General features: G+C 41.8%; 1 protein-coding gene across 5 annotated transcripts; it reads left to right on the top strand.

Moving 5' to 3' along the window:
• Nucleotides 1-18,412: 18,412 nt before the first annotated feature.
• On the top strand, nucleotides 18,413-25,098 carry LOC108134673. Of its 5 annotated transcripts, XM_017255070.2 has the most exons (8): nucleotides 18,413-18,781; nucleotides 18,858-18,962; nucleotides 19,025-19,168; nucleotides 22,471-22,582; nucleotides 22,638-22,771; nucleotides 22,832-22,972; nucleotides 23,025-23,201; nucleotides 24,128-25,096. In XM_017255070.2, exons 1-8 carry the CDS (start codon nucleotides 18,578-18,580, stop codon nucleotides 24,854-24,856), a joined length of 1,746 nt encoding a protein of 581 aa, XP_017110559.1. In that variant the 5' UTR covers nucleotides 18,413-18,577; the 3' UTR covers nucleotides 24,857-25,096. The 5 variants fall into 5 exon arrangements, with proteins under 5 accessions (XP_017110559.1, XP_041564208.1, XP_041564271.1 ...); XM_041708274.1 differs by lacking the exons at nucleotides 18,413-18,781; nucleotides 18,858-18,962; nucleotides 19,025-19,168 and adding exons at nucleotides 21,343-21,805; nucleotides 21,882-22,044 and having other exon boundaries at nucleotides 24,128-25,097; XM_041708337.1 differs by lacking the exons at nucleotides 18,413-18,781; nucleotides 18,858-18,962; nucleotides 19,025-19,168 and adding exons at nucleotides 21,343-21,805; nucleotides 21,879-22,044 and having other exon boundaries at nucleotides 24,128-25,097.
• Nucleotides 25,099-26,085: the final 987 nt, after the last annotated feature.

Genomic DNA, 26,085 nt, shown 5'->3' with positions numbered 1-26,085 from the left:
ATTTTGCTGCGCGGTACTTTCTGTCTCTGGTTGAATATGGAACTGTCTTGGCATCTTGTTATTATTTGGGACATTACCAGTGCTGAGAGGTCTTTTCCCTGCATAGTCATTATTTGCTGGTTTGTTCATATAATTTATATGACGCGATCGAACTGACTGATCGACGTCCATAGGTACCGGTTTCGGTTGTGGTCGTGGCGGAGCTTTTAGTGTGCAATAGGGTGCTACTGCACCGGATTGGTTTGTATGAGGTTGTCTATAAGATTTGAATTGGTTAGTTTGAGTAATTGTTTTCCAAATTGGTTTGGGTTATGGTAGAGATGCGGATGGAAATTTTGTTTGGCGGCTTCCATCCGATATGGTTGTTGGGATTTGGGTGGTAGCATGCCCTCCCCAAATTCGGAGTTTTTGGTATCGGTTAATCCTAGCATTTTGGTACTCTAGCAGACTGTATAAATGTAGAGCGTGTCCTAAGTCATGTGGTTCTTTAAGGCCTCTGACAAAAGTGTCCAAGGCTTTTTTTCCTGTACATGGCTGTCAGAGATTGTATAGTTTCTTGTGAGGCATCTAAGCAGAAATTTTGTGCAGAATTAATGAAAGTTGTTGATAAACTGCCTGATAATATTCATCTATAGTATTGTTACCTTGGTAAGAGCATAGCGTTGATATCCTATAGTCTTTAAGTCGCGCTTGTCGGCGAAATGTGCTGTTAAGTATTTTGAAATAGCTGTCCAATCTAAGGGGGTATTATATGATTCCAGTACTGCGTCCGTTTGACAAGTAATTTTGTTACGGATTGCTAAAAGAATTCCATAATATTTTGGTGAACCAATTCTGTTTTCGTAGATTTTTAGCACCCTCTCGACACTTTTCCTCCATGACAAATATTCGCTTTTGCTTCCTGAAAAGTCTTTAAGTGTCCGAACAATGTCTGGTAACTTATCTAGTTCTATAAGGTTGTGTGTTAATTCTCTTTTAATTGTTTGATCTATATATTTGAAAAAATATTTATTTGGATTAAGTATTTCCTTTACTAGGCTAATGAGATTTCTCTCTAAAACTGTTTTTATATCTTGTTCGGTCATTTTGAGTAGGGATATATTAGCAGCGAAAAGTTGAATTTAATTTTAATTTTATTTGTCAGAATTTTTTACTTTCCGCGGAACTTGTTATCCTTTCGCGGTTTTAATAAGGGCCCTGGTTGGGCGCCAGTTAAAAGATTGACAAACAAATCAAACTTCTCTTTTTTGAGTTGGATTAAGAACTAATTTACTCAAGTTAAACAATTATTGATTATTACTCCAGCGCTGCCACCGTCTCTGCTGCCACCGTCTTGCTGTTTCTACTGACGTTCTTTGATATCATTGGTTGCTGCTCTTGGTCGCCGTCGCCGTTGGCCAAACTTAATTGTAATTGGCCAGTGCATTTAAATTATTGTTTTTATTGTAAGTACTTAGTTGAGTTCGATCAACTTTGAAAATTGGCTGTTCTGATTTCCCACGATCGCTGACCATTTTTATTTGAGGGCATTGCTTTGCTGATTGTTGTGCAATCAATGCTTACTCTTTTCTTCTGTCTGGGAAATTGTATTATTTTGGGTGTTAACTTATATAAAACTACAGGGGAACGATCATTTTATTCCTAGAAATTCAATGTCATTCATTACATTAAAAGATAGTAATTGAGACGTGAGGTTTGAGTCAGTCTCCTCCTCGTCTGAAAGGACGATACTGCTATTGAGGAATTTGCCAACTTGGACGACAAAGAAGGGGAGCTGATGATCTTACTTAACGGGATTGCAAAGGAGATCACCACAGTTTCTTAAAAATTTTATATTCGAAAGAAATCGAAAATTTTGTCATCCTTGCATATAAAAACCAGCTGTTGAAGTGGTGACTCTTACGAAATATCGTTAAAAATCAGTATTTTCCGGTATTTTTTCTAAACATGTTCGGGGCAAATGATTTATAATTGCAATTATTTATCGCATTAATTTTAAATGCGTCATTTAGACTTTTGGGATTCTCTGTGTAAATAAATGCGCATTAGGCATCATGTGATTTAGTGCGCCAAGGGAATCGTTAAACATGGGTATTTTCCGGTATTTTTTCTAAAACCGTTCGAGGCGAATGATTTTTAATCGTATTTATTTATCTCTTTTTTTAAATGCGGCATTTAGCCTTATGGGATTCCCGTTTTAATGCGCCAATAGAATCAGGATATTACTATTTTAATTAATTTCTTTTGGATTTGCCAAAATTCAAAAGTAAACAAACCCAAATCAGTAGCATTAGCTAAATGCTAATGCGCCAATGGAATCAGGCACATTTAAAAAGTCCTCTAATGCGGCAATGGAATCAGGCTATTACATTAACATGATCGGCTTATTTCTGTCTTATATAAAGGCAGCATATCAGAACATAACATGCTTTAAAAAGTTGAAGAAGCTGTTGATGACCCAAGTCGGTTAAACAGAACTGGAGATATAAAAATAAAATAGGCATGAAATCTGAATCAGGAAGTCCAACTGTACCGGAAAATCAAGGTTTTATTTCTGCAGGATTTTGTCAATACTAATAAGTAAGCCAGTGTAAATATTCTAAGAGTTTTTTTTAGTTTTTCTGTGACTTTTTCAGAATTTGTAAGCTATCATTAACAAATCTACACAACGACCGACTGATTTTTATTGCCAAAATTATATACACTCAGAAAAAAAATACATGGAACACCACAGAGCACCATATACCATCTGTTTGACAGTTGGTTCGTAAGGTTTCGCTGTAAATGGTTTCTGGTGAACAAACGTTCTTAATAGCCTCTTTCCACAAAGATCCATATACCTCCCGATAACAGCTGATCTGAACAGCTTTGGCTCGTCAAAACATAAACAAATTCAACAGGTCAACCATCTTTGCTTGTATCTGGATGAGCTACAGCTTTTCAGGTAAGCTGTTATCGGAAGGTTGATGGTGAATGTGCTTGTGGAAATCGGAGTTTCACACTTTTCAAAAATCCCAACGTGTTTTCAGGGATGGACAGCGTGGGAAGAGGGTTACACCGAAAAAACATCGGCCAACTATTGCATAAATTAGTCCGTCAAAGCCCGTAAATTTTAAGGGTGGACAAACTGTGAAATTTTTGGAACGGCAAAACGTTATGAACCATCCGTTCAAGAGATGGTGGAAGGTGGATGTATATCTGTAAAAAGAGCTATAAGGCTATAACCTATTAACCACTAGTCCATAGCTTTCAAATAAAATATTAACTTTAAAAAACTACTTCTGAAACGGTCTAAAATCGTTAAAGACCCACTCCAAATAATTCTTCTTACGCCACTGGGTCTATTGACGGATGGTGGATGATAACTATTGGTGGCTCTGTAAGAACACCTATCCACCATAGTCAATAGGTCAACCATCTTTGTTTATGCTTTGACGAGCTACAGCTGTTAAGATCAGCGGAAGGTGGAAGGTTGATGCGCTCTGTGGAAACTGGAGTTTCACTTTTGTTGAAAATTCCTACGGTTTTTTAGGGATGGACTGCGTGGAAAGAGGGCTGGACCGCAGGAACATCGGCTAACTTTCGCTTTGTCCGTCAAATTTTAACGGCGGACTAACTGGGAAGTTTTTGTCACGGCAAAAAGGATGGTGGAAAGGTGGATGGCTCTCTGTAGAAATACCCTATAAGAATCGGAGTTCCTACAAATTCGTTGGGTCAGCGGCTTATGGTCCATGTTTTTTCTGTGCAACTCTAATGTCTTGGCGCGAAAGAATTTAAATTGACATGGCGACCATCTTACCATGGAAGGTTTTCAGTGTGTCTAGTAAAAATAATTTCATGGCTGTTGTGTTGTGTTATTTTAGTGTTACCACCGACTGAACTTACTGAAAAAGTGTTCTCATTTGGCTTTGGATTTGGTACTAATTGATTTTGAATATAATTTTGATTAGAGCCCGTGTCGATTAAGAATTATAGAATTTTTTCGTTCCTCGTGGTTACTTTAAAGTAAGGTAGTGGGGAGCGATTTACTTTAAAAAATAAAGGTTTGACATATCTATATATTCTTGTTCTTCGATATAGCTTTGCCATTCTATTTTCTTCTACCAACTGATAATACTCTTGTTCTGAACTTGATGAAGCTTCATCTAAATTTTGCTGCGCGGTACTTTCTGTCTCTGGTTGAATATGGAACTGTCTTGGCATCTTGTTATTATTTGGGACATTACCAGTGCTGAGAGGTCTTTTCCCTGCATAGTCAGGGACTTCTTCCGACTTCTTCCTACCACCTCGATATTTCGAGCGGTTGGAAGATGAGATACGGACCCACGTGCAGCGGAGAGGAGAGCCTTTCAAGACCTACTTGAACGAGCTCAGAACCAAGATGCAGCAAGCCGGTTATCGAGAAGAGGAAGAATTGTACCGAGCATATGAAAACATGGCTCCGGAATACCGACTGTATATTAAACGCAGTGAATTCGCGACTTTGACACAATTGACTCATATGGCCACAGAATATGAGAGTGTCAAACAACTCGAGACGACTCGACGCGAGCCAAAAGTAACCACGGACCGGAACCAAGAAGAACCTCAACTTCGCCGATCGCCGAACCCATTCCGGAATCCGGTGAATTCAACGCAGACAGGACACGTGACCCATCAGATGATCGGTCAAGGAACCTCTCGAGTAGACATAAGGCGGGCTTGTAATCGCTGTGGAGAGAACGGACACCTCCAAAGGAACTGCCCCAACCCACGTCGGGATTTCTGTTGGGACTGTGGGCGACCAGGAGTTTTAACGATAGAATGTTGCCGTCGAAATGTGTCGGGAAACGGAGAACGCCTCCGCCGGAACCCGGGTGCGGCGGAGACGAATGGAGCAGCAACCCGACCCCAGTAAAACCCCCGTTGAGATTACACGGCGGGCTCATCACAGCAGCGATAGAAGTCGGAGGACAACGTGTGGACGCCACCATTGATACAGGGGCATCGAGGAGTTTCGTCAGTGAAAGTTTTACTCGACTGGCCGCGCGTGCAGACGAGTTACAAGATGTTGTCACTAGAATAGCGTTGGCCGATCGGTCATGTCTGGATGTGACAAAGCTCTGGCGAACCTGCGGTTACGTTAGCCGGCACCACGGTGCTCTTACCCATGTTAGTAATGCCCACCATGTTAGATCGTGTAATACTTGGAATGGACTTCCTCAAAGTAGCGGGAACTCAGGTGCGATGTGGTCGAGCTACACTCGACTTGCAAAACGAAGCCCAAGCGGCTGGAGACCCTTTCTTACAGCCAGTACTTATAAAGGCGCGGGGCAACCAGGAGAAAACGGTACACCCTGTTGCGGTTGGTGCCCATTTGGGAACTGCCAGGCCAGAAGAAGCAGAGATACCCAGTCCTATTCCCACGCGAACTATAACCCCGAACATCAATGCCGGTGCGCCCACTAGGACGGAGACGGTAGAAGACGAAGAACAGCGACAGAGCACATTATTGAGTCCGGCGCAACAAAGCTTCATCGATCGGGAACTGGCCCTATTCGAGAAACTGCACGGGGTGTCTCACGTCGCCGAGCACACCATCGTCATGCGCGACGACAAGCCCGTAAAACAAAGATATTATCCCCGGAACCCCGCGATGCAACATGTCATCGATGCCCAAGTAGACGAACTGCTCCGTGACGGGGCCATCGAACCCTCCAGAAGCCCACACAGCGCTCCCATCGTATTGGTCAAGAAGAAAACTGGCGATTGGCGCATGTGTATAGATTACCGTCAGCTAAACGCACACTCAGTGCCCGACGCCTACCCAGTCCCGAGAATCAATCACATTCTGGAGAAATTACGCCACGCCCGATATATCTCCACGTTGGACTTGAAGCATGGCTATTGGCAAATTCCCATGGCTAGGGATAGTCGCCAATATACAGCGTTCACGGTCCCTGGGAGAGGATTGTATCAATGGAAGGTCATGCCCTTCGGGTTGCATTCTGCCAGCGCCACGTTTCAACGCGCTCTGGATAGTGTAATCGGCGTGGAAATGGAACCGGTCGCCTTCGCTTACCTAGATGATATTATTATCATAAGCGCGACAGAAGACCAGCACTTTACTCATCTCTCGGAAGTTTTCCGCAGATTGCGGGTCGCGAACTTAAGGATAAATCCAAAGAAGTGTTGCTTCTTCAAGCAGAAACTCGTCTACCTCGGCCACGTCATCAGCAGTGACGGAATTCAGACTGATCCCGAGAAGGTGTCTGCGATCAACGGGTTGAAGGCCCCCTCTAACTTAAAGGAACTCCGCCAATGGATCGGGATGGCCTCGTGGTATCGGCGATTTGTCCCTAGCTTCGCGACTATCGTGCAACCGATGACCGCGCTACTAAAGAAAGGACGGAAATGGACTTGGGGACCAGAACAGCAAGCCGCCTTGGAAGAAATTAAAAGATGCCTGACTACTGTTCCCGTATTAGGCTGTCCGGATTTCGACCAGAAGTTCATTTTGCAAACAGACGCGAGTGACGTCGGCTTGGGCGTAGTTTTATCACAGGGCTCCGAAAGTCAAGAGAAAGTCATCGCATACGCTAGCCGCCGATTAACCCCCGCGGAACAAAATTACACTACCACGGAGAAAGAGTGTCTGGCCATAATCTGGGCAATCAGGAAGATGCGGTGCTACCTGGAAGGGTACCGATTCGAGGTCGTTACTGACCATCTAGCTCTCAAGTGGCTAAATTCTATTGAGAGCCCTTCTGGCCGAATAGCGCGTTGGGCGCTAGAATTGCAGCAATTCCAATTCGACGTACGCTATCGACGAGGTAAATTGAACGTCGTGGCCGACGCACTTTCTCGACAGCCTTGTGAGATACTGCAGGGTGCTGTCGAACTCGAGGACCACTGCGACTGGATCAAAAAGATGAAGGAGCAAATACAGGAGGAACCCGAGAAATTCGCTGACTACATGATCGAAAACGACCAGCTCTACAGGAACATGGGTTACCGAGCTGACGATGAGGACTACTTCCCGTGGAAGCTTTGCGTGCCAACCTCCCGTAGAAACCGCGTCTTACGTGAATGTCACGATTCCCCGACCGCAGGACACTTGGGAGTCCGAAAAACAATTACGCGTCTGACCCAGAGGTATTTCTGGCCCGGTATGTATCGCGACGCGAAACGCCATGTTCGCCATTGTGAATCTTGTCAAAAGTTTAAGACGGAACAAACTAAAGCGGCAGGTAAGATGCTAACCCGGGTCGTCAGCGAACCTTTCGACATTCTCTGCGCGGATTTTGTAGGCCCGCTACCCCGGTCAAAACAAGGAAATACCATGCTTCTGGTGTTCCACGATGTATTTTCGAAATGGGTAGAACTGATACCACTCCGGAAAGCCACCGCAGCTCAAGTGCAGAAAGCGTTTCGGGAACGTATACTTGCACGAGTGGGCATTCCCCGGAAGTTCGTGTGCGACAATGGAACCCAGTTCACAAGCCGGGTCCTGAAAGACTACCTCACCAAGCTCGGCGTAGAAGTCCAGTACACGGCTCCGTATTGTCCACAAGAGAATCCCACAGAAAGGACCAACCGCACTGTGAAGACGCTGATATCCCAGCTGTCGGAAGGCGACCAGAGTTCGTGGGATAATATGCTGCCAGAGATATCCCTCGCGATCAATAGCAGTGTATCGGATTCGACGGGGTATAGTCCCGCGTTCCTAACTCAAGGACGGGAACCACGCTTGCCTGCGATGCTGTATGATGAACTGACCCCCGGATCGGCGGTCGTGCATACAGGTCCTGAAGACAAGGCGTCTCACCTCAAAGGCATCTTCGACATCGTACGAGCGAATCTTCAGCGAGCGTCTCAAGACCAGGCGAGACACTATAACCTACGAAGGCGAGAATGGAGACCCACACTCGGCGGTCAAGTTTGGCTGCGTCAGCATCCCTTATCGAAAGCAGCCGAGGGATTCGCCGCCAAACTTGCTCCCAAGTATGACGGCCCTTATACCGTTACAAAATTCACATCTCCGAACTTGGTACGCCTGCAACGTCCCGGAGATCGACGGCGACGCATCGCCAACATATCCCAGCTCAAACCGTACTACGCAGAAGCCCCTCCGGATAGGATCGACGATAGTATTGTCGGATCGAACGACCCTATGCAGTAAGCGGCATACAGCCGCAGAATAGTATAACAACTAGTCTAGTAAACATTGTATAACCACTGTATAACCACTGTATAACCACCGAATAACCATTGTGTAACCAGTCGAGTAACTATTGTATAACCATTATAACAGATTAAGGCCGAGTCCTTTGTTAGCTACACCGTCAGATGGATGAAGTAATTGTGTTGTCGGACGACTCCAACGACACGGAGGTCTTCCACATGGAGACGAGTCATCATGACGGAGGCGACGAAGCGATGGAAAGGGAGTTCCTCACGTCGGACGGCGAAACAGACGGTAGCTCGGTGGAGACAGACGACTGTTCCCAGGCTCCGGAAGGATCCCGGGTCGCTGGACTCCGCGGAGGCTGGTGGAGCCCCCGACCCGACGGGTCGCGACAATATCATCATCCGACGTCGCCCCAGTCCGCTCCCTACCGCCTGGAAGACGACGCCAGTGACCAGCATTCGGAGATGTTCAGCAGGCCCCCACGTTCCAGGGAAAGCTCACCGGGTGGGTCCAGCGGTTACCCCAACGGACGACGACCAGAGGAGCCGTACTATACGGAGTCCCGACGGCCCACCTCGGAGGAGGAGTACCCGTGGACCCGACGCGATCCTCGGTCAGGCCATCCGGGTTACCCAAGGCCCAGTCCTCCGCGATTCCCGGACGTGGAACATTCGTACCATCATACGTCCGAAGACCAGGTCTGCCGGTATGCGGGACACGTCTCGTTCATGCGCATCGACGTCCGCTCGGTGGTAGTCAAAGTCCCGGGGTTACCAGCAGAGGGACCCTACATCGACGAACCGCCATCCCCGCCTCTGTCCCCGGCGTTGGAAAACAGCAGAGCGATGGATCCCGACGTTGACGTCGAGAAGGCAGTCGGCGAGAGGATAGGACAACCGAGGACCCCGCCCCGACGTACTGTAGTGCCCCCCGTGTCGGTTTCTCTAGGGGTTCAGACATCCCCAGTCGTGGAGCGGGTCAAGGAGACGAAAATGTCTAGCCAGAGTACCCAGACCTCTCCAGCTAACCAAGTTCGGGTACAGGAGGTAGAACCCGTACAGGAAGCGGGACTCCCCGAACCTAGGGTCATAACATCAGACTCCCCGGATCCCGTATACCTGGCGGGATTCGAACTGATCTCTGACAGCGAGGACGACGAAGGGGAAAGGCCATTATTCCGCCGGTGTTTCCAGACGTCGCCGCAGCAGGATCTGCGGGGCGTGGACACCTCGGCCAGATCTCGGCCAGATTATCCCTATCGAGGCGACGCTGGACAGCGGTGGAACGGGGCCGTAGATCCCCAGCACTTTCCCAGCTGTGCTCATCCAATCGACCAGCTGACCGAGTGGGAAGATCGCTTGTTGGACCAGGTCCTAATGGATATTTCGGAGATCGATTCGACCGAATCCGCCGCTAGGGATACCCCACCGAATGCCACGACGACGGACGGCGTAGAAGCCGTGTCGAATTCCGCACTGGAGTTGACGGAACCCGCAGGAAGGGAGGTCGACCTCTGCCCATTGCCGGAGGGCTGGATTGGTGGTAGCGGTTTACGTTACCTACCCAGACGTATCGTCCAGGAGATCCAGAGGAAGGTAGCGACCCGGGCCGGCCGCGGACGCCGAGTCCGCATAGCCATAGGAGGCGACGGACTCCGCTTCATCGTCACCATCAAGAGCGACGGGCGCCTCTTTATCGCGCCGCGGGAAGAAAGGGGGGTGTAACGTACACACTTAGGCGTACGATACAATTTTTGAATAATAATATGTTAAGTTATAGGCATAAGCGTCGGACCGTGAATATTAAATATTAAGTTAGTAGTATGTAAGTTATAGGTGTAAGTGACACATAATGAATAATAGATATTAAGTTGAAACTGAATATTAAGCCGTAGTTAAGCTAAGTTCCGAACCCGAGTGGCAACGCCAGCAGGTATTTAGTGAGTACAGAAAATACTAGAAACTAAGAAATATACTAGAAATCCCGAAAGCGGGAAAAAGGGAGCGTGGGGAAGGTGGTCACACACCGATCGAGCAGGAGGTCTCTTGTGTCGGAATGGTAAGACGGGGCGGACGTGTCTCCCGCAGTAATTTTCCGTGTAATTCGAGTAACGCCTCGACCACGCGACGACAAACGAATAAAGGGCTCTCGTGCCGGAAAAGTAGAACGGAGCGGACGCGCCTCCCTTAATTCGCTTGCCGGATAATTCGAATTACGCCTCGACCGCGCGAAGGCACGCGGTTCGTGAAGAAGTGGACGAGTGATTGTTTTGAGGTTAGTGTATGCAAAATTCCTATCCGTCAAACAAAGACGGTGTAGCGGACTCGTAGGAAGACAGTAGATAAATAAAAAGATAATAATAATAATAATAAAATAGAATAATAAAACAAAGTAAATTCCATGATCGTGATTCTTTTTATTTATAGTAGCCTAGCTCCCTTCCTCGTAGTGCATGTGACCTATACGTGGACATCCGTCCCGTCCGGTCTGGTATCCTAACCTCACTCCCCGTAGTATTTGGGACCTGTACGTGGACACCCGGCCCGTCTGGTCCAGTATCTTGGTTCCCCATATCGTAGCATTTGAGACCCGACGTGGACACCCATCCCGTTCGGTCTAGTACCTTAGATTCCCCTCCTCGTAGTGCATGTGACCTGTACGTGGACACCCGGCCCGTCTGGTCTAGTACCCTAGTTTTCCTCCTCGTAGCGCATGCGACCGGCACGTGGACACCCGGCCCGTCTGGTCTAGTACAATAGCTTTTCTCTTCGTAGTGCATGTGACCTGCGCGCGGACATCATTCCCGACTGGTCAATCGTACCGCCATCCTTTCTCCTCAATCCCCCCTCGTGTCTGACAAATCCTATCCGGCTTGGCCTCGCCCGAAGGTCCAGCCCGGTGGATTTTTGGCATCCGATACATCGAGAACGACTTGCGCGCGACGCAACTCCCCGGTCCTACTCTCGCGAAATAGTATCCTGGCTTGGCCTCGTCCGAAGGTCCAGCCCGGTGAATTTTTGGCCTACGACACGCGGAAAGCGACTTACGTGTCCCAATCGCGGAAGTGATCAGCGGGACTACCCGACGTCCCCATACTCGCGAAACCGTTCGTCTGGCTTGGCCTCGCCCCAAGGTCCAGCCCGTGGAATTTTTCACCCAGGAGCAAGACACGGCGTGACCAGCTCCGACACCAATTCTCTCTCCCCCGGCGTCTATGAGAACCTTCGGCGTGACTCCCCAAACGACTCATTCACTCGTTGAATGATACTCTCTAGTCCGGTGTTTCGGTGATTTACAAATTTCTTGTAAAGGACTCCTGGATCTGACTGAGATCTGTACCCCGGCCAGAGAGCATACTTACAGTTTTTATTGTAAGTACTTAGTTGAGTTCGATCAACTTTGAAAATTGGCTGTTCTGATTTCCCACGATCGCTGACCATTTTTATTTGAGGGCATTGCTTTGCTGATTGTTGTGCAATCAATGCTTACTCTTTTCTTCTGTCTGGGAAATTGTATTATTTTGGGTGTTAACTTATATAAAACTACAGGGGAACGATCATTTTATTCCTAGAAATTCAATGTCATTCATTACATTAAAAGATAGTAATTGAGACGTGAGGTTTGAGTCAGTCTCCTCCTCGTCTGAAAGGACGATACTGCTATTGAGGAATTTGCCAACTTGGACGACAAAGAAGGGGAGCTGATGATCTTACTTAACGGGATTGCAAAGGAGATCACCACAGTTTCTTAAAAATTTTATATTCGAAAGAAATCGAAAATTTTGTCATCCTTGCATATAAAAACCAGCTGTTGAAGTGGTGACTCTTACGAAATATCGTTAAAAATCAGTATTTTCCGGTATTTTTTCTAAACATGTTCGGGGCAAATGATTTATAATTGCAATTATTTATCGCATTAATTTTAAATGCGTCATTTAGACTTTTGGGATTCTCTGTGTAAATAAATGCGCATTAGGCATCATGTGATTTAGTGCGCCAAGGGAATCGTTAAACATGGGTATTTTCCGGTATTTTTTCTAAAACCGTTCGAGGCGAATGATTTTTAATCGTATTTATTTATCTCTTTTTTTAAATGCGGCATTTAGCCTTATGGGATTCCCGTTTTAATGCGCCAATAGAATCAGGATATTACTATTTTAATTAATTTCTTTTGGATTTGCCAAAATTCAAAAGTAAACAAACCCAAATCAGTAGCATTAGCTAAATGCTAATGCGCCAATGGAATCAGGCACATTTAAAAAGTCCTCTAATGCGGCAATGGAATCAGGCTATTACATTAACATGATCGGCTTATTTCTGTCTTATATAAAGGCAGCATATCAGAACATAACATGCTTTAAAAAGTTGAAGAAGCTGTTGATGACCCAAGTCGGTTAAACAGAACTGGAGATATAAAAATAAAATAGGCATGAAATCTGAATCAGGAAGTCCAACTGTACCGGAAAATCAAGGTTTTATTTCTGCAGGATTTTGTCAATACTAATAAGTAAGCCAGTGTAAATATTCTAAGAGTTTTTTTTAGTTTTTCTGTGACTTTTTCAGAATTTGTAAGCTATCATTAACAAATCTACACAACGACCGACTGATTTTTGTTGCCAAAATTATATACACTCAGAAAAAAAATACATGGAACACCACAGAGCACCATATACCATCTGTTTGACAGTTGGTTCGTAAGGTTTCGCTGTAAATGGTTTCTGGTGAACAAACGTTCTTAATAGCCTCTTTCCACAAAGATCCATATACCTCCCGATAACAGCTGATCTGAACAGCTTTGGCTCGTCAAAACATAAACAAATTCAACAGGTCAACCATCTTTGCTTGTATCTGGATGAGCTACAGCTTTTCAGGTAAGCTGTTATCGGAAGGTTGATGGTGAATGTGCTTGTGGAAATCGGAGTTTCACACTTTTCAAAAATCCCAACGTGTTTTTAGGGATGGACAGCGTGGGAAGAGGGTTACACCGAAAAAACATCGGCCAACTATTGCATAAATTAGTCCGTCAAAGCCCGTAAATTTTAAGGGTGGACAAACTGTGAAATTTTTGGAACGGCAAAACGTTATGAACCATCCGTTCAAGAGATGGTGGAAGGTGGATGTATATCTGTAAAAAGAGCTATAAGGCTATAACCTATTAACCACTAGTCCATAGCTTTCAAATAAAATATTAACTTTAAAAAACTACTTCTGAAACGGTCTAAAATCGTTAAAGACCCACTCCAAATAATTCTTCTTACGCCACTGGGTCTATTGACGGATGGTGGATGATAACTATTGGTGGCTCTGTAAGAACACCTATCCACCATAGTCAATAGGTCAACCATCTTTGTTTATGCTTTGACGAGCTACAGCTGTTAAGATCAGCGGAAGGTGGAAGGTTGATGCGCTCTGTGGAAACTGGAGTTTCACTTTTGTTGAAAATTCCTACGGTTTTTTAGGGATGGACTGCGTGGAAAGAGGGCTGGACCGCAGGAACATCGGCTAACTTTCGCTTTGTCCGTCAAATTTTAACGGCGGACTAACTGGGAAGTTTTTGTCACGGCAAAAAGGATGGTGGAAAGGTGGATGGCTCTCTGTAGAAATACCCTATAAGAATCGGAGTTCCTACAAATTCGTTGGGTCAGCGGCTTATGGTCCATGTTTTTTCTGTGCAACTCTAATGTCTTGGCGCGAAAGAATTTAAATTGACATGGCGACCATCTTACCATGGAAGGTTTTCAGTGTGTCTAGTAAAAATAATTTCATGGCTGTTGTGTTGTGTTATTTTAGTGTTACCACCGACTGAACTTACTGAAAAAGTGTTCTCATTTGGCTTTGGATTTGGTACTAATTGATTTTGAATATAATTTTGATTAGAGCCCGTGTCGATTAAGAATTATATATATATTTTTTCGTTCCTCGTGGTTACTTTAAAGTAAGGTAGTGGGGAGCGATTTACTTTAAAAAATAAAGGTTTGACATATCTATATATTCTTGTTCTTCGATATAGCTTTGCCATTCTATTTTCTTCTACCAACTGATAATACTCTTGTTCTGAACTTGATGAAGCTTCATCTAAATTTTGCTGCGCGGTACTTTCTGTCTCTGGTTGAATATGGAACTGTCTTGGCATCTTGTTATTATTTGGGACATTACCAGTGCTGAGAGGTCTTTTCCCTGCATAGTCATTATTTGCTGGTTTGTTCATATAATTTATATGACGCGATCGAACTGACTGATCGACGTCCATAGGTACCGGTTTCGGTTGTGGTCGTGGTGGAGCTTTTAGTGTGCAATAGGGTGCTACTGCACCGGATTGGTTTGTATGAGGTTGTCTATAAGATTTGAATTGGTTAGTTTGAGTAATTGTTTTCCAAATTGGTTTGGGTTATGGTAGAGATGCGGATGGAAATTTTGTTTGGCGGCTTCCATCCGATATGGTTGTTGGGATTTGGGTGGTAGCATGCCCTCCCCAAATTCGGAGTTTTTGGTATCGGTTAATCCTAGCATTTTGGTACTCTAGCAGACTGTATAAATGTAGAGCGTGTCCTAAGTCATGTGGTTCTTTAAGGCCTCTGACAAAAGTGTCCAAGGCTTTTTTCCTGTACATGGCTGTCAGAGATTGTATAGTTTCTTGTGAGGCATCTAAGCAGAAATTTTGTGCAGAATTAATGAAAGTTGTTGATAAACTGCCTGATAATATTCATCTATAGTATTGTTACCTTGGTAAGAGCATAGCGTTGATATCCTATAGTCTTTAAGTCGCGCTTGTCGGCGAAATGTGCTGTTAAGTATTTTGAAATGGCTGTCCAATCTAAGGGGGTATTATATGATTCCAGTACTGCGTCCGTTTGACAAGTAATTTTGTTACGGATTGCTAAAAGAATTCCATAATATTTTGGTGAACCAATTCTGTTTTCGTAGATTTTTAGCACCCTCTCGACACTTTTCCTCCATGACAAATATTCGCTTTTGCTTCCTGAAAAGTCTTTAAGTGTCCGAACAATGTCTGGTAACTTATCTAGTTCTATAAGGTTGTGTGTTAATTCTCTTTTAATAGTTTGATCTATATATTTGGAAAAATATTTATTTGGATTAAGTATTTCCTTTACTAGGCTAATGAGATTTCTCTCTAAAACTGTTTTTATATCTTGTTCGGTCATTTTGAGTAGGGATATATTAGCAGCGAAAAGTTGAATTTAATTTTAATTTTATTTGTCAGAATTTTTTACTTTCCGCGGAACTTGTTATCCTTTCGCGGTTTTAATAAGGGCCCTGGTTGGGCGCCAGTTAAAAGATTGACAAACAAATCAAACTTCTCTTTTTTGAGTTGGATTAAGAACTAATTTACTCAAGTTAAACAATTATTGATTATTACTCCAGCGCTGCCACCGTCTCTGCTGCCACCGTCTTGCTGTTTCTACTGACGTTCTTTGATATCATTGGTTGCTGCTCTTGATCGCCGTCGCCGTTGGCCAAACTTAATTGTAATTGGCCAGTGCATTTTAATTATTGTTTTTATTGTAAGTACTTAGTTGAGTTCGATCCACTTTGAAAATTGGCTGTTCTGATTTCCCACGATCGCTGACCATTTTTATTTGAGGGCATTGCTTTGCTGATTGTTGTGCAATCAATGCTTACTCTTTTCTTCTGTCTGGGAAATTGTATTATTTTGGGTGTTAACTTATATAAAACTACAGGGGAACGATCATTTATTCCTAGAAATTCAATGTCATTCATTACATTAAAAGATAGTAATTGAGACGTGAGGTTTGAGTCAGTCTCCTCCTCGTCTGAAAGGACAATACTGCTATTGAGGAATTTGCCAACTTGGACGACAAAGAAGGGGAGCTGATGATCTTACTTAACGGGATTGCAAAGGAGATCACCACAGTTTCTTAAAAATTTTATATTCGAAAGAAATCGAAAATTTTGTCATCCTTGCATATAAAAACCAGCTGTTGAAGTGGTGACTCTTACGAAATATCGTTAAAAATCAGTATTTTCCGGTATTTTTTCTAAACATGTTCGGGGCAAATGATTTATAATTGCAATTATTTATCGCATTAATTTTAAATGCGTCATTTAGACTTTTGGGATTCTCTGTGTAAATAAATGCGCATTAGGCATCATGTGATTTAGTGCGCCAAGGGAATCGTTAAACATGGGTATTTTCCGGTATTTATTCTAAAACCGTTCGAGGCGAATGATTTTTAATCGTATTTATTTATCTCTTTTTTTAAATGCGGCATTTAGCCTTATGGGATTCCCGTTTTAATGCGCAAATAGAATCAGGATATTACTATTTTAATTAATTTCTTTTGGATTTGCCAAAATTCAAAAGTAAACAAACCCAGATCAGCTGTTCGGGCCACTCATATGTCGGAGTAGCATTAGCTAAATGCTAATGCGCCAATGGAATCAGGCACATTTAAAAAGTCCTCTAATGCGGCAATGGAATCAGGCTATTACATTAACATGATCGGCTTATTTCTGTCTTATATAAAGGCAGCATATCAGAACATAACATGCTTTAAAAAGTTGAAGAAGCTGTTGATGACCCAAGTCGGTTAAACAGAACTGGAGATATAAAAATAAAATAGGCATGAAATCTGAATCAGGAAGTCCAACTGTACCGGAAAATCAAGGTTTTATTTCTGCAGGATTTTGTCAATACTAATAAGTAAGCCAGTGTAAATATTCTAAGAGTTTTTTTTAGTTTTTCTGTGACTTTTTCGGAATTTGTAAGCTATCATTAACAAATCTACACAAAGACCGACTGATTTTTATTGCCAAAATTATATACACTCAGAAAAAAAATACATGGAACACCACAGAGCACCATATACCATCTGTTTGACAGTTGGTTCGTAAGGTTTCGCTGTAAATGGTTTCTGGTGAACAAACGTTCTTAATAGCCTCTTTCCACAAAGATCCATATACCTCCCGATAACAGCTGATCTGAACAGCTTTGGCTCGTCAAAACATAAACAAATTCAACAGGTCAACCATATTTGCTTGTATCTGGATGAGCTACAGCTTTTCAGGTAAGCTGTTATCGGAAGGTTGATGGTGAATGTGCTTGTGGAAATCGGAGTTTCACACTTTTCAAAAATCCCAACGTGTTTTCAGGGATGGACAGCGTGGGAAGAGGGTTACACCGAAAAAACATCGGCCAACTATTGCATAAATTAGTCCGTCAAAGCCCGTAAATTTTAAGGGTGGACAAACTGTGAAATTTTTGGAACGGCAAAACGTTATGAACCATCCGTTCAAGAGATGGTGGAAGGTGGATGTATATCTGTAAAAAGAGCTATAAGGCTATAACCTATTAACCACTAGTCCATAGCTTTAAAATAAAATATTAACTTTAAAAAACTACTTCTGAAACGGTCTAAAATCGTTAAAGACCCACTCCAAATAATTCTTCTTACGCCACTGGGTCTATTGACGGATGGTGGATGATAACTATTGGTGGCTCTGTAAGAACACCTATCCACCATAGTCAATAGGTCAACCATCTTTGTTTATGCTTTGACGAGCTACAGCTGTTAAGATCAGCGGAAGGTGGAAGGTTGATGCGCTCTGTGGAAACTGGAGTTTCACTTTTGTTGAAAATTCCTACGGTTTTTTAGGGATGGACTGCGTGGAAAGAGGGCTGAACCGCAGGAACATCGGCTAACTTTCGCTTTGTCCGTCAAATTTTAACGGCGGACTAACTGGGAAGTTTTTGTCACGGCAAAAAGGATGGTGGAAAGGTGGATGGCTCTCTGTAGAAATACCCTATAAGAATCGGAGTTCCTACAAATTCGTAGGGTCAGCGGCTTATGGTCCATGTTTTTTCTGTGCAACTCTAATGTCTTGGCGCGAAAGAATTTAAATTGACATGGCGACCATCTTAGTAGTCGAAACGGAAGGGGGTTTGGGAATTTAACGGTCCCAGACAGCGATTGGAATACAGAGTAGCCATTATTTGAAAGTTCAGATAACCATTTACCCTCTAATCCATATTATAAAAGCAGGAAAAGGACTTCTAAAAATATTTGATAAAGTGAAATACCCCCTCAAAAAATTCTGCCTCTGTGACTTTTGATGGACGGTGGATGGTAACTCTGTGGGAACACCAGTCCACCATCCTTCAAAAATTCCAACCGTTTCACTTGGGTGGGCTCTGTGGGACTGAGCTATTAATGACTTGTGCATTACAGTTTTGGAGCTGGGGCCGCCAGCAGGCGTCTAACAGCTGTCATCAGGGACATGTCATATGAACACAATCAATTGACCCTACCAGAACGACATTGGAGACTTTTATTGGGACTTCCAACGAGATATACCACCTTCAACATAAGCAAGCCGATTGTTACTTTATAGACGAACATACCAATCAAAGCAAAGGAGCATTCCAACCATGTCCAAGCGACAGCGCGATGGACTCGATGCCCCGGCGAAGAGGGCTGCCAAAAACCGGTTCAAGAAGCTCGTTCGATCCGTGATTCTGAACATGCAGTGGCTGAACGAGGCCACAGAGGATACGGGCATTTCGCTGAATGTAAAAAAGAACGTGGCCATGGTGGTGCGACAGAAGCGCAAGGTCGGCATGATGACCATGGCCGTAAGTGCTGAGCAATACGCTGAACTCTACATGAGCTCTGAGTAATCCAAAACCCATCATCGTTTCCAAACTACAGGAGAAATCGCTACTGCGCACTTCGCAATCCGCGCGAACCGTCGATGACAGAAAGAAGTTGTGCAATATTGTGGCAAACCTAGCATGCTTCTCGAAGTATCCGCCGGTGTGTATTCAACTAATTGCACATTCACCTTTACCATTCTTCATTGGGCCTATCTCTTGTAGAAAGTCCGCGCCCGCCTTGTACCGCATGTCAAGTTCATGGCGGTCACTCCCGGGCGCGTCATTATGAAGGAGGGAGATTTTCCCGTAACCATTTATTTCATAATCGCAGGAGAAGTGGACATGTTGAGGAATGAATTAAATAAGGTAAATTGTTTAAATCGTATTGTTCTTATCGTATGCGACAAAAAATGCAGTCAACACAGTAAACTTTGATGGGTAACTTTCAATTTTGAAAAAACATAAGTTCTGGGCAGGGATCGATAAAATCAGTAACATTTATTTTTAAGGTCCTTTTATTAAAAATTGTAAAAACTTTTATTAGTCTCACTGGCATCCTTAACAAGAAAGGAGGCAAACATCGGCAAGCCGAAGTTTATATACTCTTGAAGCTATTCAAATATCACTATGGACGGCAGTGCATGTAGAGACGATGCCCCCAATACACCAATCGAAAGGTTTCGCTAATAGAACACCACGACTTAAGGAAAATTAATTGGCTCAGGAGAAAGGGCGGTGAAATTTAAATACAAAACAATTTTTAGGTAGAGTTCTTGAGCCTGGGTTGGTAAAATATTTTTTAGCACAGTTAAAATATTGTTGAAAGTACGCGTCGAATGATCCGATGATTCGTTCAAAAGTTTTTAAAAGATTTTTTTTTTTTTGGTTTTTTAGTTTAAAAAAAAATTTAAAGATTCCGGAATAAATTTTCACGTGATAGGCAGGTCGTTACAAAAAAAGTTTGTTCTAGGATGTTTTAAAAAAACTAGCTTATTCAGCGGAAAATCGATAAAAATAGCTGAACTTTGCACGGCTACAACTTCTTAATTAATAAAACAACATACAAATAATATATATAGAGAAGAAATGTTATGTGCATACATGGATTGAATTGTTGCAGTCGCCAACTGTGGGAAAAAGCTGGCGTGACTTATCACTCGCTGATAGCGTGTGTGGTCAAATTACGTTTGCACTTGAAGAGTGCGCTGATCCTTCAGATTTGGCTAACATTGTTTCCGATGGTACAGTGTTTAATCTGTATGCATGCACACTACAATTTTTATACCCTTGCAGAGGGTATAATAATTTCAGTCAGAAGTTTGCAACGCAGTGGAGGAGACATTTCCGACCCTATAAAATATATATATTCTTGATCAGCATCACTAGGCGAGTCGATCTAGCCATGTCCGTCTGTCCGTCCGTTTCTACGCAAACTAGTCTCTCAGTTTTAAAGCTATTTGCATGAAACTTTCCCAAAAGTTGTCTTTTTATTGCAGGTATTATATAAGTCGAAACGAGCCGGATCAGAATACTATAGCATACAGCTCCCATAGAAACAATCGGAAAAAAAAATAAAAATATATAACTTTTGTGTTTTTAAATTTTTTGTTTAGTTTAAATTTCATCAAAATCGGACGACTATAACATAAAGCTCCCATAGGAACAATAAAAATATTAAAACAAAAATTTTACAAAAATTTTAATTTTTTGTTTTGACAATTTTTTTTAGAAATTCTATTTGATTAATTAATAATTTGACAGTTCAGAATTACGCTTTTAATTTTATTAAAATCGGAAAACGATATCATATAGCTGACATAGGAACTATCAAATAATTGAGCTGCAAATCATCAATGTAAACATACCCGCAAGTCAATCATAATTTTAATGTTATCAAGAATATTTAATTTTTGAAATAGCTGCATGGGTATATGAATTTCGGCTTGCCGAAGTATGCTTCCTTTCTTGTTTGTTAAAAAAAACATATTTTTAAGAAGTGGGCAAACGAGTTTTTTGTAGATTCTGAAATAAGAACAGGTGGGCAAACATGGGCAGTTTTTATTTTTTCGAAAAAACTGTTTTTATGCCTTCGGCAAATGAATTTTTATTGGGTAAAAAATTATGAAATCTTAAAAGTTTTAAACTCTCTAAAGTTTTTACTTTTTCAAAATTCTGAAAGGTGGGCAAACAATTTTCTTGCGAAAAAAAAATTTAAAAATCAACTGTTAGGTTTTCGAACATTTTTTTGAAAATTTTTGATGATATATGTATGATATACATAAATTATGTTATGGCAATGACGGACCCGACAAAAACAAAAATCAAAGTTGTTTTTTGTATGAAATAAATCTTAGGTCCTACTCTTACCCCCTTATATTTTGCGCTTAAGTGTATTTAAGGCATGCAAAAAAGAAAAATTAGAGGGTTGCAAATATAAGCTTTAGATACTTATTGTATGCATATTACTGTTCAAAATAGTGCATTTGATTTGTATATTTTGCTATTGGGCAGCTTAAATGCCTCGTTGTACAAGTTTGACAGACTATGAAGAAGGAATCATAAAAGGAATGCATTATAGCGGTGCGAATATCACTGATATCGCAAAAAAAAGTAAACAGGCACCGCAACTGAATCAAATTCGAGTAAATGTAGTTCGATCCAACGAAGTGGGCAAAAAACGACTTGCTGTGGTTAACTTAATGAGTAGCGGACAATTTAAAGCTCCAAATAACCAAGAGTCGTATAGGTACATGGTACCTTAACCCAAGCTTTTGCAGCGGCACAAGAAGGCTCGCATTGAATTTGCAAATAATTACCGTTAAGTACAAAGAAGTTAAATCTAGATGGCCCTGATAATTGCAAAAATTATTTGAAAGATATGCGCCGAGATCGGCGATACTGTTTTAAACGAGCGCTTTGCGGTGGCAGTGTGATGGTATGGGCTGCGTTCTGCTATAGGGGAAAGTCACTCATGTTATACATCTCTACACGAATAAATCAAAAGTAAGTGGGTCTTCTGGATAGTGAGTAAATAGAGTTTAATGACTATATATATGGAGACAACTGAACGTTTCAGCAGGACAATGCATCAATACACGCAGCTCACGTCACCAAATTCTTCTTTACAAGCCGAAAAATACCTTTATTGGACTGGCCCGCATTTAGACCGGATCTGAGTCTGAATAAACCTCTGGGGTATCCTCTCTGCCAAAGTGTTCAAGAACGAAAGAATGAGTGAGACGGTAAGAAATCTTAAAAACGCAATAGACCAAGAATGGGCCTATATTGATCCAACCCACCTTAAATCTTTCGTGGATTTCAGCCATTCCGACTTAGTTCCGTAAATCTGAATAACGGTAACAATATGGATTATTAATATCCTGTTTACATAATTATTTACAATATTATATTAAAAAAAAATCAAATATGTACATTTAACTATTTAGTACAAAGCCGATTTTTGATTTAAGTTCCTTATTACATATATTCGAAATTTTTAATCACTTTATGTTTTTATTTCGTAAACTTTATCTGCAAATGTAACTACATACCCAGTACTAGCTTTTGTACTTCTTTAATAAGGAAAAAACATTATGCACACAAACTTCTTTGTAAGAGGTATGCAGGCTAGTAAAAATAATAATAAATAATAATTTGTTTTTATTTAGGCCACAAAAGGCTTTGAGCTGCAATCAGAGGCTATCTTTGGACCTGGCGATTGCATTGGCGACATCGACGTCATGGAAGACTCTCCCAGGACGAACACTTACATCGCCACAAGTAAACTTGATATTTTAGTGTAAAGCTCAATGGATTAACCGAATCTAGTTTTCAGCTTATTGCGAGCTACTAGCAGTTTTCAATAAAAATTACAAGTTCGTCCTTCAACCCTATATGCAAAAGTTGTGGCAAGAAAAGAAGGCTGCGCTTCGGGCCATAGACTATTTTAATTTTCTTAACGAAGAGCAGGTATGTGCTGGAATGAAAATCCAACCGACCTTTGATTAAGGCCCAATTCCACTGGCTTAGATTGTAAACGCCAGCAAGTATGGGACCATTCAGCAGTTCAATCCTTTGGAGACTATCTACACCGAGGACTTGGGTTCTATGAGTTTTGTCTACTTTGTTCTTAGCGGGGAGTGTGTCGTGCTCCAGTGCCTTCATATGAAGGTTTGTTAAATGGCAATTTCGGTCTGGCCGGACTACATATTTTCCTTTTCAGGTAAGCATGGTCAACAGGCAAAAGGTCTTTGAGCTGGCATTGGTGCCTAAAAGGGAGTCTGGAACCCTGGCAATGGATGACGGTTCTAAGATCAACAGCGCGCCGTTCTTCGACGTAAACGAATACATGCAGTCCAGTTCATCGGTGGATGAGAATAATCAGAGCAGGAAGAGAGGGGTGAGTGCTCAAAGCGCCCGAAAGCTGGTGGTATCACATCAGGCGGTCTGTAGCTTATGTACATGTAAATAAGGGTGACACAAACTTGTATAAAATATTTAAAATCTTCCACTTATCCGCGTATAGTGTGCGCTTTGATGAATTTAAGGAATACCAGAGGTTTGTGAAAAAAAACTGTTTTCATCATTTCTACGCATTGTTGATTTTGATAAAAAATATATTTTTATGCAGGTGGCGTAGACTTGGAGCTCCATACTTGGTCTCCTTTTAAAGAGAGATCAGTAAGTTTACAAAGTTAGAAATGGATAAGAGATTTATTTCCCAAAAATTCTAGATGGCTTACGTGTAATAATAATAATCTAAATAATTCTTTATATATAAATGTTATATATTACTACGTTTTATTCACATTTGAAAAGTAGGTAACAGGTAGAAGATAACGTTCTTGACCACATAAAGTGTTATATTCTTAATCTTAGTCCAATCGATACGTCTTCCTAGATGCTTTGCAAAACAAATGACGCTACATGTTTAATATTAAAGATATCAGACGACTAGAATCTTTAAAAATCCGTTTTTTTTATTAACTTATAAAAAGTTTTTTTGTCAATTAAAAATAAGAAAGGAAGCAAACTTCGGAAAGCCGAATTTCATATACCCTTGCAGCTATTGCAAAAATGAAATAATACTTTATAGGGTCGGAAACGCCTCCTCCACTGCTATGCAAACTTCTGACTGAAATTATAATACACTCTGCAAGGGTATAAAAAAATATATAAAACCCTATTAATTCTTTTTATGATTGACAGATAAGCATAAATAAAAGAATACGAGTATTGACCCATACATTTGTTTGTTTGTAATTACTTCGACTTACACAAGCTGACTTACCAAAGTTTGTTTCCTTACTTGTGTTCTCTTTCCAGCTGCGCAAAATGGGTCTTAAAGAGATACAGCGCGCCTGCGCTGCGAAAAAATCGCCGCCTAGGAGATCTAGTAAGGAACAAGGACGACAGCGGCAACGACAGCAACACCGGCAGCGGGAGAAAGGACGCCAGGTGGAGCGGGGGGAATACGAGTTGTACATAACGGACGAGGGCGAAGAAACCTATGATAACTACAAGGACCTGGCAGATGATCGCTACAGCGAGAATTCCGGACGGCAGTCGCCTGTCACAGAAATACTCGATATTGGCATAGAGAGCGAGACAGAGGGATCGGAAATATTCACCGCCTCGACTACCTCGCTTAAAGCAACTGTCGAGGAGGGAGACGGACTAGAGCACTATGAAACGCATTTTGTTGACGTTGGCTCACTAACCTATGGTGGGATCTTCGGGTTGGGCGAGAAAATGGACCACCGCGTCATTATGGCGCGGACAAAGGTGCAGTGCATCCTAATACCCCGCTTCTGGCTTTTTGAGGCCGCCCAGAATCCCGGTAACTTTTGGCAACGGCAGCGTTTTTATATCGAATGCAATATTCCAACTAGGGAGAACTTGTACAAGGACTTTCTTAAGACACGAAAGTGGGAAAAATTCAGACATGACTATATCCAAAACATTCTAAATTCTGATTCGTTGGCTAACTTTACAAAGGTCGAAGATATACCAATAATAAGTCGCATTGTAGAGACAAAAGCTGACGAGTCTTGATTTCAATTTATTTTCTCCTTTTTTTGTATATTACAAGTTTCCATTATTATTAAATCATTAGTAGTATACCTGTTTTTAAAATTTTTTTGGAGATGTGCATAAAGCATTTTTTGATACTTTTTCCTTCATATCGCTTGTTTAAAAAAGCATAAACTTGTAAAGGGTAGATACTATCTGAAATGAGTATTTGAGCAATTATATATAGTGCATTAATTTTATTTTGGCCCCACTAAGTTTTTTTTTTTAATTTTATCGCTGCTAAAATGCGGTTATGTCTGTTGGTTTAAAAATTACATGGTTAAACGAGTCAGTTTTTTGAAAATGGAATAGACTATACAAATTGTATGTAGCCTGTAGTCGCAAATCTAGCTATTTTTAAGTCCAAGCTAAAAAAAAACAAAAGCTATATATTCAATCAACAAGAGAAATCATATAAATTTGCTTAAACTAAGAATACTTTTATATTTAATTTTTAAATAATAATTAATATTTTACAAATACTTAGTGAGAATGTTTCTTTTTTAACTTGAAACCATTTTTTTTTTGCATTTTCTTCACCAAATTGGTGGTACATACTTTTAAGAAGAAATTTTTGCCCCGGCAGCGTTAACTGCTCTGAAATAAGAAATCCCGCTTTTGTTGCTGAAAAACACGTGTTATAAACCAAAAGTTGAAAAATCTCAAGAGCTATATTCGCAAAAAGTGAAACAAAAATCGTTTGGTCCGTTGTATATATAATTAAAACGTTTAATTCCCGAGTTTGAGTGGACTGTATTATTTTTATTTTAACCAGACGGTTTCTGCGTGTCCGACATGTTTGGCTGTAGTTTTATCCCTAAAAAATCTCAAGAGTGTGGCCAGTACAAATGGTATATGACACTTAAAAATACCAAAACTTAAGTTGAATACAAATATATGAATTCAAAATAACGGCTGCAAAGCGTTCATAAACATCCCGGGCCGCCCTGAAACACGGTTTCAGAATTAGGCAATACTGCTAGCTTTGTGATAGGTCTAGTCATCTCTCCGGTAGATGTCTTAATTTTCACGGCGCGTACAAATCCATCTGGTCCAGGATGAGCTTCTAACACACGGGCTAGTTGCCAAGCTGCTGGTGGAAGATTTGAGTCCTTTACAAGCATGGCGTTGTCCACTGAAATGTTGCGTTGCTTGCTGTTCCACTTGTGACGTTGCTGTTGCGATGTTAAGTATTCCTGGTGCCAGCGTTT

Source organism: Drosophila elegans, unplaced genomic scaffold (genome assembly GCF_018152505.1).
Source record: "Drosophila elegans isolate 14027-0461.03 unplaced genomic scaffold, ASM1815250v1 contig_119, whole genome shotgun sequence".
Classification (NCBI taxonomy): domain Eukaryota; kingdom Metazoa; phylum Arthropoda; class Insecta; order Diptera; family Drosophilidae; genus Drosophila; species Drosophila elegans.
Note: the sequence above shows the minus strand (reverse complement) of the source record. Positions and strands in the feature narration are given on the sequence as shown.